The sequence below is a fragment of the Borostomias antarcticus genome (assembly GCF_949987555.1).
Source record: "Borostomias antarcticus genome assembly, chromosome: 19".
NCBI lineage: Eukaryota > Metazoa > Chordata > Actinopteri > Stomiiformes > Stomiidae > Borostomias > Borostomias antarcticus.
In genome coordinates this window covers 18,650,584-18,665,727 of record NC_140252.1, presented here as the reverse complement: position 1 = coordinate 18,665,727, position 15,144 = coordinate 18,650,584, and the positions used below count along the sequence as shown (strand labels likewise).

At 46.6% G+C, this 15,144-nt stretch overlaps 1 protein-coding gene across 1 annotated transcript in view; it reads left to right on the top strand.

Annotated features, from left to right (window-relative positions):
• Positions 1 to 3,186: 3,186 nt before the first annotated feature.
• grm1a (glutamate receptor, metabotropic 1a) overlaps positions 3,187 to 15,144 on the top strand; it is a gene marked incomplete at both ends in the record, with an annotated part of 34,855 nt that continues 22,897 nt past the window's right edge. The window contains 2 exons of the mRNA XM_084454055.1: positions 3,187 to 3,913; positions 7,823 to 8,072. Of these exons, the coding sequence (XP_084310181.1) occupies positions 3,187 to 3,913; positions 7,823 to 8,072 (977 nt within the window). The remainder of the gene's footprint in view (positions 3,914 to 7,822; positions 8,073 to 15,144) is intronic.

Sequence of the window (15,144 nt, the reverse complement as noted above, 5' to 3'; positions counted from 1 at the left end):
CTGATGGTCTCAGTCAATATCAGCATCGCGGCCCTGGGGCACAGGCAGTGTCGGCGTCACAGCGGCTTGTCGTAGCCTAATATTTGTCCTATTTGTGTTTTGGAGCGCTGGACCTGACCTGACAGGACTCATCCAGTCCTCCTACCAGGCAGGGGGACCACGCAGGAGACGATGAGTCATGACCCAAGGGTTGGGGGGCGCCATCTGTTGGAGCTCTGCATGGGACTCTCCTGCCGCTGTGCAGAACTTAGGCCAAATCATTTGTTTCATTAATGGAGAACGTCATCCTTATAGCCTATGTTTCTCTACAAAAGCTACAATTTAGCCTAATATATGCCCACATCGTCAAATTTAGGTCTGAACACTGAACAAAAGGGTAAATAGCACAAGCATCTTTTTGATATGCCGCACTGACCTTACTGGGACGGTATGAGACTAAATTGTATACCCCTTATACCATTTTGTATTAAGTGTAGACATATGACGCTCCATATTGTTGGCAGTTTTGTTTTTGTTTTTCCACCACATGAGGGCGTGATTGTTTTACAAACATTTAGGCTATACTTTGTGGCATGGACCATAATGTGTCAGATTCGGTTTGGGCCTTTAACCGAAGCCTAAAGCAGGAACAAAGCGACGTGGTGACTGTTTTGATGGAAGTGTTTCTGTTTAATTCTCGTTGTAATTAGGCTATAGGCCAACAGGGGATATCTGCATAACGTGATTGGCCCAAACAGCAGGGGGCAGTCGATGATTATGTTCAGAGACAGCATGCGTCGCTGTCTTTGGTACTGAAAATGTTTAAATTTTCTGCATTTAATCAATAGCCTAACGATTGACGAAATGTTATGTGTAGGCTATTTCTGGATTCAAACATCTTTTTCTAACATAACGAATACGTATGTCAGCCATGAGTGGATGACTGAATTCACTATACAGTAGATTAGACAATACTTTCAAAATTATTGGACTAAAATTAGATTGCCTTAATGCTGCCTTAATATAATGTTGTGCCTGGTGGTATGGTTCCCTGTCACATTGCTAACTATAAAACGTTTTCTCATGGCTCTGTCTGGTCGTAGTCACGCATGTTAAGTGGTAGGCTATATTTTTTGAATCAACCACTTTATGCTCAAGACCAAGGAGGTGACAGTAGTAAGGTCGTATGACAACCGTTCCTATCTCCATCTCTCACTCTCTCCATCCCTGCGTGACATTGAAAGAGGGAGGAAGGGTTTTTGAGGAGAAAAGGTGTGAATTGGTCTCATTCTCTTTCTCTCTCTCTAACACACACACACACACACACACACACACACACAGATGTAGATACAGTCATTAAAGTCCAGCTGCTTGCCTCTCGGAGGATTAGTGGACTCTCGTAGCTGTCATTCAAGACACTTGAGATTTCCCCAGTGTATAGCCTACTAGCCTCCAGTTCCGTCAGGGTTAATGCCTGGACTAACCTAATGTCAGGGCGGGAAACCTAGGTTAAATCCTGAGCGAGCCTAGCCTAATTTTTAAAATGAGAATTCTAAACTGCCACTGTCTGAACACGTCTGGGCCCTCTGTAGCCTAGGGTAGGCTAGGCTCACCTACTCGACGTTAACCCATAGCCTATCAATAAGATAGCCTACCCCGCTATAAATATTTTCTGTTCGTCCCTTTGTTGTGAAGGAATGTGTTTGAATGATTGCCTCTCCATTACCTCGTTAACCGTTGACAAAATTCGACGGCGTTCACCATCGTCGGAGATGGCGGTTGGGGGAGCGTCTCGCTAACGGGCCGGGTCGACATTTCTGTAGACAAATAATCAGTCTTGTCAAAGCGGCTCTCGGCTCAGTGCTCCGTTGCCGGCTCACGCTAATTAACCCGTGTCCGAAGACTGACAGTAAATGTCTAAAAATAAGTGACCGGTATCCCGGTGATTCTTTAAACGCTTGCGTTTTGGCCTATTAAGACTGCAGTTCCTATGAACCGTTTTTTTTTTAGATGTGGTGAGGGAAAAAGTGGCAGAGAGGGGGGGGGGGTTAGGTGGAGGGGGGGGGGGGGGGTTAGGTGGAGGGCTCTCGTGCTCTCACTGGAGGAGAGAGGGAGGGAGAAAAAAAAACGTCCGCTGCCGGAGCGAGACACAAACTCAAGTATCACAGCCGGGGAACCACGCGCTGCACAGCAGACGGAGGGAGGCACGCGCTGTACGTAGAGGATTCTGGAACGTAGAGGATTCTGGAACGTAGAGGATTCTGGAACGTCCCAAGTTCTCCCTCCCAAATCCATAGAGCAGTGGCTCGAGGAGTGAAACTCCGTCACACAAGGATTGACCGCGAGAGACTGGCCATTATAAGACAGGTGAGTGCCTCGCGGTTTCTGAACGCCGTAGACTAACCCTGGTTTCATATGATTAGCCTATTTATTTATGTTTTGAATGAGGACGTTGGTGTATGGCGCGTTCGGGCGGATGAGGGTCATCCTATTTTCTTGCCTATAATGGAGAAGGATTGGCTACGAGTCTCTTAAGAAATCGTTGCATTTCTAATCTGTGATCAATTAGGATTTGATCCCAGTCACGACAAAACATCTCTCGGTTCTATCAACAGATAGCTTAGCTCAATATACTATCATATTGTCCCAACTGAGTCATGTATCCGTAGCAGATAGCTTACAGCCTATAGTAGACTAAGTTAGTGACAATCAGCAGCACCTGTCCATAGGCGTTCCCTCAGCGTGAGCTCGAGCGTGCGCGCGCTGTCCATGGTGCTGAAACGGACTTGGCACGGTTTCTTTTTTCTTCACTGGACGAGAAGAGTAGCCTACATGCAGGACAGTGCGGGGAAGGGACGCCATCTGACAAACCACCAAATGTCAGTTAAGCAAATAGGCAAATATAAAAAAGGACTGACTGATGTTAATATTATAATCCCAATGCTTTCCTCTGAATTCGCGTATTGATGTTGACGTTTCAGGGGAAAACCCGGACCCTTCATGTGGCTGCCTTTCTAATGTTCGTGTGCAATTTCACAGCAATGTCTTCATCTCTCTGCTCCGCAGGTGTGTGCGAATATGCTCCAGGCATTGTGCTCTCAGATCATGGTCACTGGGCTAAACGCGGATATACCGACAGTCAGCCAACGTTCCCGCTCCGCTGCCACGAGCGGATAGTATGCCCGCGCAGCTGCCGCCGCTCACGCGATGTGGACCACGGCACGCGTAAAGATGGGTCTCCTCGCGCTCGTGTGTCTCCCGACGCTGTTCCTCGGCGTCCCCGTGCTCTCCCGCAGCAGCGCCGTTTACGAGCGCTCGGTGGTGCCGCGGGCGGCGCCGCGCAGCGTGGCACGCATGGACGGCGACGTGATCATCGGCGCGCTCTTCTCCGTCCACCACCAGCCGTCCGCGGAGAAGGTGGCCGAGCGCAAGTGCGGCGACGTGCGGGAGCAGTACGGCATACAGAGGGTGGAGGCCATGTTCCACACGTTGGACCGGATCAACGCCGACCCCCACCTGCTTCCCAACATCAGCCTGGGCTGCGAGATCCGCGACTCCTGCTGGCACTCCTCCGTGGCGCTGGAGCAGAGCATCGAGTTCATCCGGGACTCCCTCATCTCCATCCGCGACGACAAGGACGGGTCCAAGTGGTGCATCGACAGCACGGCGTCCAACCAACCCCCGCCGACCAAGAAGCCCATCGCCGGTGTGATCGGGCCGGGCTCCAGCTCCGTGGCCATCCAGGTGCAGAACCTCCTCCAGCTCTTCAACATCCCGCAGATCGCCTACTCCGCCACGAGCATCGACCTGAGCGACAAGACGCTGTTCCAGTACTTCCTGCGGGTCGTGCCCTCCGACACGCTGCAGGCCCGGGCCATGCTCGACATCGTCAAACTGTACAACTGGACCTATGTGTCAGCGGTGCACACGGAAGGTGAGTCACACACGCTCACGTGAACAAGTTCTGAGTGGGGGGTGGCGAGATTAGTGCCTTAGTGGGCATTTAAGTGGCACGGATTTTCAGAGTGTGTTTGCTCAGCTGTCAAATTGATTTGGTCTAGTCAATTGTTGGTTGTGTTGGAAATCGGAAAGAAATAGTGATTATGAGAAGCAGGCCGTTGTCACGCGAGGACGGCTGATAAACTGTTAAGGGGGTAATTTGTTCTGCTGCGCACCAGTGTGGACCTCGAATCCCCTTTGTCTAGACTTTCCCACTGAAAGAAATAGGTACATGCATTATCCTGTTATGTAACCAACTTAGACATCAAAATAGGCACGCACACTAATCGGGCATGAACAGGTACGGCCTGTGCAGTAATGTGGAATGCACAAGTCACAACCTGTAATGTGTATCAAAAGGTTTTGGGTTGGTGGGTACTCTCTCTCTCTCTGTTTGTTCCCCTCCTCCTCCTCCTCTCTCTCTCTCTCTCTTTCACACACACACACACACACACACACACACACACACACACACACACACACACACACACTGGAGTGGATACACACTGTATCTCTCTTGCACATGCTCTCTTACACACACCCACACATCAAACAGAGAGGTAGCGAGTCTATTCAATTTACGAGCGCTCGGCGGTGCCGCGGGCGCGGAGAAGGTGGCCGCACACGTTGGACCGGATCAACTGACCGACCCCCCACCTGCTTCCCAACATCAGCCTGGGCTGCGAGATCCGCGACTCCTGCTGGCACTCCTCCGTGGCCCTGGAGCAGAGCATGGCGTTCGTCGATGCTCTGTGAACTCTAATTGTTGTTAGTGTTCTCTGATTGCAAATATGCATGTGTGTTTGTTTGTGTCTATTCATATCACGGGGAATTAGACAGGCACTAGACAGGAAAGATAATTAGCACAACCCTCACTCTCTCTCTCTCTCTCTCTCTCCCTCCTCCATCTCTCTCTTCTGTGTTTAATGAAATGCAAATTATATTCTATTACAAAATAACGGGGGGGGGGGCTGTCTCATCTCCATTATTTGCATATCTAAGCATGTCTTACTGAATCGATCAGCCTCTCCATATTTAACAGGCCCACCAACGCACTACCTCCCTCTGTGAGTTCACAGGTGGATGAGCAGGGGAGGGACCGCGTGTGGAGGTGCAGTGCCCCGAGGGACAGCTAGGGGGCACCAGGGATCTGACCTGACCCAGACTAAGTTAGGAGTCTGTCTCTGGGAACTGCCCTGTTTGAATTCCTCCTCACTTGCTTGGAGAAATCACGTTTTGATTTGATTGATTTGAATTTGGATTTGTTCCCACCTGTTCAGTCATTTTAGATCAAAGGTACCCCTCTTCCCCACCCTTCCTCCCCTGTGTAAGATGAGTCACTTCACAGAGGGGAAGAAGGAAGATTGCATTTCAAACAGGGCCCTTGCGTGTTACAGGAGGATGTAGCTAGTGGCTGGGCGCTAGTCATTGTAGGTCATGTAGCCTTACAGTACAGTATACCGGTGTAGGAGTAGGAGTGCAGGCACTGTGGTGGCGTCTTGGGACAGGCCTATACTACAGGTGCATCTCAGAAAATTAGAATATTGTGGAAAGTTCATTATTTTCCGTAATTTAATTCAAAAAGTGAAATTTTCATACGTTATAGATTCATTACATGTAGTGAAATATTTCAAGGCTGATTGCCTCCATGCCACGCTCCACGTTGATGCAGTAATTTGTGCAAAAGGAGCCCCCACCAAGTACTGAGTGTATAAATGAACATACTGAACATACTGTACAATCATGAAGATTAAAACAAAGGCTTGAAATATTTCACTTTGTGTAATGGATCTAGAATACATGAAAGTTTCACTGTTTGAATTAAATCACGGGAAAATAATGGACTTTTTCCACAATATTCAAATTTTCAGAGTAGCCTATAGGCCTACTTTGTATTTGACACAAACAAGGCTACAGCATGAAGACGGCCCTGCACATTGTGTTTTGTCAACTGAAGACATTTTGTGTGGAGTGAAGGCCTACTACGATGGGGGAAAGGAAAAAGGGATCTGATGGGGCCGACATCACACCACATCAACATGCTGGATTCCTGATCTCCTCTCAAACGGACCCTTGAGTCCAAGATAGGATATCGCCCCCTCCCCCGAGGTGAATGCGCCAGTTTAATATCCTGACTGTCCCCTGATAGTGTTTCCCCTGAGAGGTGCTGACGCTCATCTACAGTAGCCTACCTGCCAGAACCCGACATTTGTCTACACTCTCCTTTACCTCCGACAGTTGAAATGCAGCTGCCTGTTGCCCATAGCAACAGCCAGGGGTCTGCGGTTGCATAAATTACCTGGCGAGATTAGCATCGGTCTTGTGGAATGTAAAAAAAAAAAAGCAGGTTTCAGTGACCGGAGTCAAACGGGCATCGATAGGCACATGCGCCTCGACCGGAAGAGAAAAAAATAATTGGGTATCATGAATGGTTTTCCAGCAGGAGAATGAAACAAGGCAATTGAAAAATGTAATCACAAGAATACTGGAAAACCCAATGTCGTTGTGCCAGAGTAAATGGGTTAGTGTGTTGACAGTTCAGTGCTTTTCTTCTTCAGTCAAATAAAGCCCAGAGACTATAAAGAGCGAAAGGAGCCTTAGAGACCTCCCGTTTTGAAAAGCGTAGCCCCCAGGCTATGCTTGCGATGTATACAGTATGCAATAAAAAAAGATTCAACATAAACGTTTCCCAATAGATATTAAGGGATATCGGATAGAATCCTTACTGTCTTACAACAACTGCATGCTCTACGTTCAAGATCAAATAATAAGCCTATGTACTACAAGAAGACTGCGCTCTTGAGGAGCTGATTTGAACGTGATGTAGACTGATCTAGGGTAGTCCTCTCCACCCCTGCCTCACTGATTGCAACATGTACACATGTAAACACGTTGTCCCCTGCCCATTATGCATGTTCCCTTGTGGTAACAAGTCCCCTGTCTCTCACTGACTCAGACCTCCACCCCCCCTACCACCCCACATACTCAATGTCTCTATCTAGTGGGCAAAGTCCATGTATCTCTATGGTCAGTCCAATATAATGAATGTTGAAATACCGACATATCTAGGGGCTAGTAAACACCTCTGTGGATTTAGAAAGTACATGGTTTACCGAGTGAACTTTTCTGAGACTATTCTGAGACAACAAGCATAGTTTTTAATGTAAAAATCAAAATGTTCTTGTCCATGGAAAAATGAATTGAAAAGGCGCCCCTTTTGTGGTGGATTCTGGTACTACGGGGTGTCTGACAGACTCAATCACTCTCTGACTGACACTCTCTCAACGTGACACCGGCCAAATTAAAGACGCTGGGTGGGGGACAGTCAGTAGCCACACCTGAATCTCTGTCTCATTATGGTAACATCACACATGGCCTGTTGTGTCAGAGCTATCTCCCAGCCAGGCCAGCGTTGGACTTGGAGCCGAGTACCGGCACCTCAAATGTTCTACTGCATCCTGGAGCTCCTGCACCTATAAATACTAACAGCACCAGTGTGTACTGGGCCGGTACCGACTTCAGTCCAAGTCAAGCACTGCAGCCAGGCCAACAGTGTGGAGGGAATCCAGGCAGTCTGGACAGACTTCACTGCTGGATGTTGAAAGATGTGGTTGAAATGAGAGGAGTTGCGATAAACTGTTTTGAGGGTTGTAATAGTCGAAACATTGTGCTTTTTTGTTGACTGTCTGTGTCCTGAACAGCTAATGGTCCACTTTAATTCCAGTCACAGTTTCTGGGTCACGGACAAACGACGGGTCACTGACGAAAACGATCCATTATGCCACCATTTTGTGTGGTAAGTTAACTTCAACTCTCTGCTTCTGCCCCTCCTCCTCCTCCTCAGGAAACTATGGGGAGAGCGGCATGGAGGCCTTCAAAGAGCTGGCGTCTCAGGAGGGACTGTGCATCGCCCACTCCGACAAGATCTACAGCAACGCCGGCGAGAAGCACTTCGACCGGCTGCTGCGGAAGCTGCGCGAGCGTCTGCCCAAGGCACGCGTGGTCGTGTGCTTCTGCGAGGGCATGACGGTGCGCGGCCTCCTCATGGCCATGAGACGGCTGGGCGTGGCCAGGGAGTTCCTCCTCATTGGCAGGTAAGACGCGGGCGTCGTTGGCCTCCTCCCTTGATCCCTGGGCGACGTCGCTCTTAGTCAAATCACGCCGGTTGGTCAGCTGGTGGGTTGAAGCCGTCTCGTCCGCCTGCGGAAATGCGTTGTGTGTCTCCAAGGCTACCAAGGATCTGATTTAGAGCACATACCAGCAGTGCCAGAGATAAAATGTTCACAGGCGATTAATCATTTTTATTTCACAGACACAAAACCGGAGGGGGAAACTTTTGTCTCTCCTATTACCCTCCTCCTCCTCCTCCTCCTGTGTTTAAGCTGTTAACTTTTGTCTTCAGCCTTGGAAGCCCTTGAGAAGGACACTCAGCGGAGGTCACCTCGTCCAACAAGCTACAGAGCCTGTCTGGAACCAGCGTCGTGCACAGTAGCCTAACGCACAGCAACAGCATTCACAGCACTTGCGTATAAATATAAAAGGCATATTTGGTTTAATCAATCTGATGCGGCTCATTCGATTCAAGCAGCACAGTTGCATTCAGCTCTTTGTCTGTCTGCATTAAGATTCTGTCTCCTGGCCTTATTCATCCCATCTCTGCCCCCCCCCCCTCACTATATGAATAATCTCCATTTCCATCCATGTAATTGAGATGATGACGTTCAGAGTCAGGCTGGTGGTAGTCGGTCTGAAAAAATACTGATTTGTTTATGTCAGTTTTGTTTTTAGTTCAAGGTGAATAGGCCTACATCTAAAAAACAGCACTCTAATTGGCATGTTCAAAGTAGTAGGCTACATATAAAAGAAAATTAATGTTAATAAACCTGTTTGTACTCTTTTTTGCCCAATGAGAATCGATAAGAGAATCGCTAAGGAATCGGATCGATAAGCAGAATCGAAAATGGAATCGGAATCGGAATCGCTAAAATCGTATAAATTCCCATCCCTATTAATCTGTGACTTGTTGTCTGTGTCCTAGACGTCGACGAGATTAGATTATGCTTCTTTGCCTGCAAAGGCAGACAATTTGTTTCGCATCGTCGTGCTGCAAGTTCAACGGGTGCACAGGTGCATATACGTAGGGCTGTCAGCCTGTGTCTATGTCAGGGGACAATGATATGAGATAAGAGACAGCTGGAATGCCTAGGAGCTTAGGTGAGCAGCAGTGATTTGCTGAACGCTGCCTGAACGCTGCAACAACAACAAAAACATCTTCCTCCTCCTTCTCTTTTTTTTTCTGTCATCCCCCAGAGTTTTGGGAGAGAGCGGTGTTTGAAAGCCGGCAGGGCTGGTGGCTGTGGCTGGTGGCTTCCATCAGCTCTCTGGGCTTGTTATTGTTCGTGTCATATTCATATTTGAAGGTCTTTGGAGGGGGAAGACTGAGGTACTCTTTTCCAGTATCATGCCATATGAATTATCCATCGTAATGCTTCTCTCTGCCTCTCTGTCTTTCTCTGTTTCTCTCTCTCTCTCTCTCGCTCTCTCCCTGTCTCTCCTCTCTTCTCTATTGGAGAGTGGGTCTTTTTTTAGCTCATATGGCAGTCTCCATTGGCGAAAAAAGGGAAGCAGAGGTTTAGGCATGCTTCTGGGTCAGAGAGAGACAGACAGGAAGACGGAGACAGAGATAGACAGAGAGGGAGACAGAGAGAGAGAGAGAGAGAGAGAGAGAGAAAGAGGGAGAGAAATATCTGACAGTGATAGGGAGAAATACTGAGAGAATGTTGTTTTTGGGTAACACTAGCACTAAACAGTGTGTGTGTGTGTGTGTGTGTGTGTGTGTGTGTGTGTGTGTGTGTGTGTGCCTGCGCGTGCATGCATGTGTGTGTGTGTGTGTGTGTGTGTGTGTGCGTGCGTGCGTGTGTGTGTGTGTATTTGTGTGTATGCGTTTATTTGTGGTCTGACAAGCTTGGAGGTTGGCTGACAGACATAAGCCCATCAAAGTAGAACCAGCCATTCTATGCTAATTTGTGCCCTTGCCTCTCATCACTGCGAGCCGCCATTGATGTACAGCACACTTGTGTGTGTCTGTGTCTTTGTGTGGTTCTGTGTGTGTGTGTGTGTGTGTGATAGAGGGGGGAGGTAGGGAGGATTAGAGGTGGCATTAGAGCTGAAAGTCCAGAGTGACCCTGAGAGAGAGGGAGAAACGTAAGGAGAGAGAGAGAGAGAGAGGGAGAGAAAGAAAGAGGTTATGAGAGCACACGGTTGAACGAAGGAGAGAGAATGTAAGTGACTGAGTGAGAAATGTATAAAGGGACACAGAGGAGAAAGAGAGACAGATAGGACAACAGGAGGCTGACAGAGAGGATAGAGATTTTGATAGAGCAAGAGAGAGAGAGAGAGAGGGAGAAAGGAGATGAAGATTCACAACAGTGAAAGTGGAGAACGAGTGGAGAACAAGAGAGAGAGAGACTGACCCTCTGACAGAAAGAGAACGAGAGAGACAAGGAGAGATAGAGAGAGGGACACACACAGACGGCAGGCTTAGGAACGTGAGTGCTCTTGTTCTGGCACTCTGCTGTTGAACACCTCCCTCACCTGCTCTTCACATGATGGCCAGTTGCGGCCTCCAGCTAAAACCACTTTATTCCTGCAGGGTGTGGGCCCGCTATGCTAGCTAGCTGTGGCCCTGTCGTGGTAGATGAGGGTGATACTGATACGAGTGCTGGACGATGGATAGTATTGTACATTTCCAGTTTGGGAACCTTTAATTTTCACACAGTTTACACAAATATCAACAGAAAAAATACAATATACAATAATAATAATGATAATAATAATAATATTGTGGCTGTAAAGTATTCCAGGTATAAGGAGCATCATGGAAAAAGGCAGCTCTACCAAGTTTAGAATGCACACAAGGAACCCTAAATACAAGCCAATCGTTTGATCAGGTCTGGTAGGTACCAAGGCTCCAGTCCAACAGAGACAAGATGTATGGTGGAAGTTTACCAATAATGGCTTTGAAAATAAACAAATTCCAGTGATAGTTACGCCTTAAAGAGAGAGGAGACCAGACTGTGTTCTTTTTGATAAGGTAGGCTTATCATAACGAACACAGTGGTGGGTGCCATAACTATCACCCGTAATAAATCTTAGGGCGGAATGGTAGACAGAGTCTAGGGGTTTCAGAGTAGTCACAGAAGCATGTCTATAGATTGTGTCACCGTAGTCTAATACTGATAAGAAAGCTTGAACAATTCTCTTCCTGCTGAACATAGGAAAGCTAGAACGGTTTCTGTACAGGAAGACAATTTTCTGCCGCAGCTCAGAGGCTAGACTGTCTTGAAAGAGAGTTTATCATCCAGCCACAAACCAAGATATTTGTACTCAGTGACTCTCTCAATACACGATCCATTAGCTGTTAATAAACGCAGCCTGTCATTATCAGTAATTCTGGCTCTAGAAAATAACATTAATTTAGATTTGCTAGGATTAAGGACTAGTTTCAGATTGGTGAGAGCTTCTTGTAGCATATTAAAAGAAAGCTGCAGGTTCTCAATGGCTTCCTGAACAGTATCCGCAATACAATAGACAACTGTATCATCAGCATATAGATGAGCATGACAGCCAGTTAGTGCAGAGACTATATCATTAATATACAGTAGATGGTGAAAAGGACAGGACCCAACACTGAGCCTTGGGGCACACCTTTAGCTAGAGACAAGAAATCAGATGGAATGTTATCCAATTTCACACACTGACACCTTGACGACAGATAGTCCTAAAACCAATCACAAGCACCTCTATCCAAACCAATACTAGATAGGCTGTTTAAAAGCTTGTTGTGATCTATGGTATCAAAAGCTTTTGAAAGATCTACAAAGAGGGCTGCACAATGTTTCCTGTTGTCTAATGCCGATATGATGTCATTAGTCACAAGAGTAACAGCAGAAAGGGTGCTGTGATTAGCTCTGAATCCAGATTGGTGAGTACTTAAAACTGAGTGACTTGAAAGAAAAGATTTAAATTGGTTATTTACCAAGGTGTCCAGAACTTTGTCTAAGCATGGTAATCTGGAGATAGGACGATAGTTCTCCATCTTATCCCTATCACCCTCTTTATGCAACGGGACCATGTGGTCAGATTTCCAAACCTGAGGAACTATACCTGATGCAATGGAGAGATTAAAAATGCATCACAACGGCTCACTGAAGACTGGGGATGACAGTTTTATAAAAAAACAAATGTAGATTGTCCTCACCAGTAGAACACTTCGGGCCAGATGGATTGCTAGATTCCTAACGCTTCACTAGGACTAAAAGGCTGAAAGGAGAAATGAGAGACACGGTCCAAAACGGGAATGCAACCAGAATCAGTATCCAAGGGAGCCAGCCCAGCCTATCAAATAAGTGCCCAGCCTCAGTGATGTGCTTATTAAAAGCAAAACAAATTTGGATTAGAGATTACATGATCATCCACATTAATAGATAAGGGCAGTGAACTAGAGGGTTTGTTTTTAGTTAAGTTCACAGCACCCCAGAACTTTGCAGGGTTTGAGTACAGTTCTCAGTTTCCTCACAGCTGCTGTGCATTTATTTCTAAGTTGTCTAAAAGAACTGGGTATCCCTTGTGCGTCTGGCACAGAACCAGGCACAATTAAATGTCTGAGAGCCTAGGACTGGAATGAGGAACTGATTAGCACTAATGAGATAAGATAAGATACTGTAAGGATAAGCGATGACAAGAATTCCAATGTACCTATAGCTGTACCTGTTACCTATAAACATTCTATTCTATTCTATTCTATTCTATTCTATCCATCGTGCTGTGTCTCTCAGTCAGCCTTAGTCTCTCTGGTTCCCTGTGATGTCGGGTAACAGAAGGAAAGGAAGCAGACTGTTGCAGATTGTCTCCATGGTTTCGCTTCATCTCTCTCTACCTTCTCTGACATACTGCCTCCTTTTCCTCCCCTTTCCCTCTCTCTCTCTCTCTCCCTCTCTCTCTCTCTCTCTCTCCCTCTCTCAACCTCTCTCTCCCTCTCTCAATCGCCCCCCCTCTCTCTCTCTCTCCCTCTCTCTCTCCCTCTCTCTCTCTCTCTCTCTCCCTCTCTCTCTCCCTCTCTCAATCTCTCTCTCCCTCTCTCAATCCCCCCCTTTATCTCTCTCCCTCTCTCAATCTCTCTGTCCCTCTCTCAATCCCCCCCTCTCTCTCTCTTTCTCCCTCTCTCAATCTCTCCCTCTCTCAATCTTTCTCATCCTCTCTCAATCTCTCCCCCCTCTCTCTCTCTCTCCCTCTCTCTCTCTCCCTCTCTCAATCTCTCCCCCCTTCTCTCTTTCTCTCCCTCTCTCTCTCTCTCTCTCTCTCTCTGTTCTGTCTGTGTTCACTCTAGCCTGACGCAATCCTATATGGCATTAAAAGTCACAAACCGGCTGACACTGAAATGTCTCTTTATTTCCTCCAAAAAGTTACATCTGTGGCAACCGATGTCGTGTTTACTTTCTCAAACTAGAATTTTGGGGGGAAAATACTTTGAGGAAAAATGTCAATATTGGCTCTGCCTTTTAGGTTCTTGAATCAACCTTAAAATTGAATGGGCCGGTCATTGGGCCATGGAATGTTTCCCTCCAGAATACGAGTATTTCTCTCTGGAAACCAAACGTTATGAGTGTATTGCTGTTTGGACAGCATAGAGCATAGAGAGTGAAAACTCAGAGCTCAGGGCTTTTCAGATGGGAGCAGGAATCAATGATGAATGCTGAATGGATGGAAATTACTTGCTGCATGATTTTTTCGATAACATTCTGAGCCCAGGCTTGGGCCTGAAAAATAGATGAGGAAATAGACGAATTCTAATGTGCTGTGTCAGTTGTAATACTTTTTTACATTTGTATTATTGGCCTCTATTTTACTGTGTGTTCCCCGTCTTTGAGCATGGCCACTGCTTGGATGGTTATTACTGTGAGAGTCTCCCAGTTCTGCCTGATGGGTTTTTGTAATTCTGGATCTAATCTCATTGCTTGTTTCAGTTATTGGACAGCAGTTTGATATTGATTAGCCATGTTGCTTAGATGGAGTGATTCACAATATAATAAACCTCCATCTAATGAGCATGGCTTATCAATATCAAATTGCTGTCCAATAACTGAAAGTGCAATGAGATTGTGAAAGGTGATTGATTGAGGCAGTAGCTTGGTAAGAGAATGGGTTGTACAGTAGACTTGTAGAGTGCCCCCTTTTATGAGGTTGTTTTTGTTCTTGTTTGGAGATAAATAGATAGATAGATAGATAGATAGATAGATAGATAGATAGATAGATAGATAGATAGATAGATAGATAGATAGATAGATAGATAGATAGATAGATAGATAGATAGATAGATAGATACTGTAGCTCAGGCATTCCCAAACTCCCCTGGGGGGCCCCAAAGAAATTCAGGGGAGGCGCAGAGGGATGGTCAGAAAAAAAAAGAAGGAAAAACCTGTTTTTTATTTTTTAATTGTCTATGGTTTTTATGAATGAAACATGATTTTAAAGGTCAGAAGATCTAAATAAATAATGGGAGAGATGTGTACTAAATGTGTGGATAGTGCAGAGAGCCTCCCCCCGCAGGCATGAATGTATTGTGCAAAAACGTTAATTAGCAACAGGTGCCACCGAGCTAACTTGGCTGTGTAACGTTATGGGCTAGCTAACACTGCCTTGCATAATGGACAAATTTGGGGGGTTGGGGGGCGTGGGTGTGTCACTGTGAGTTTGGGAACCCATGCTGTAGCTAAATAGATAGATAGTGTGTGTGTGTGTGTGTGTGTGTGTGTGTGTGTGTGTGTGTGTGTGTGTGTGTGTGTGTGTGTGTGCGTGCGTGCGTGTGTGTGTGTGTATGGAGAGAGGGTGTGCAGGATGCAGAGACAAATGTATGTGTTCTGGTTGAGGAATACAAGCAGACACACACACGCACGGCACATGCACACACGCACGCACAAACACACACGCATGCAGGTGCGCAACATGCAACACTATAACGAGCAATCACCAGCACAGACATACAGCAGCAGCAAAGTATCAGTAAACATGCAAGACAGTTAAAAAGACAGTTAAAGACAGCATACATGGAAGCATCACCACCACAAACTCTTCTATCATACAACAGCAGCAAACACATCAGCCAAC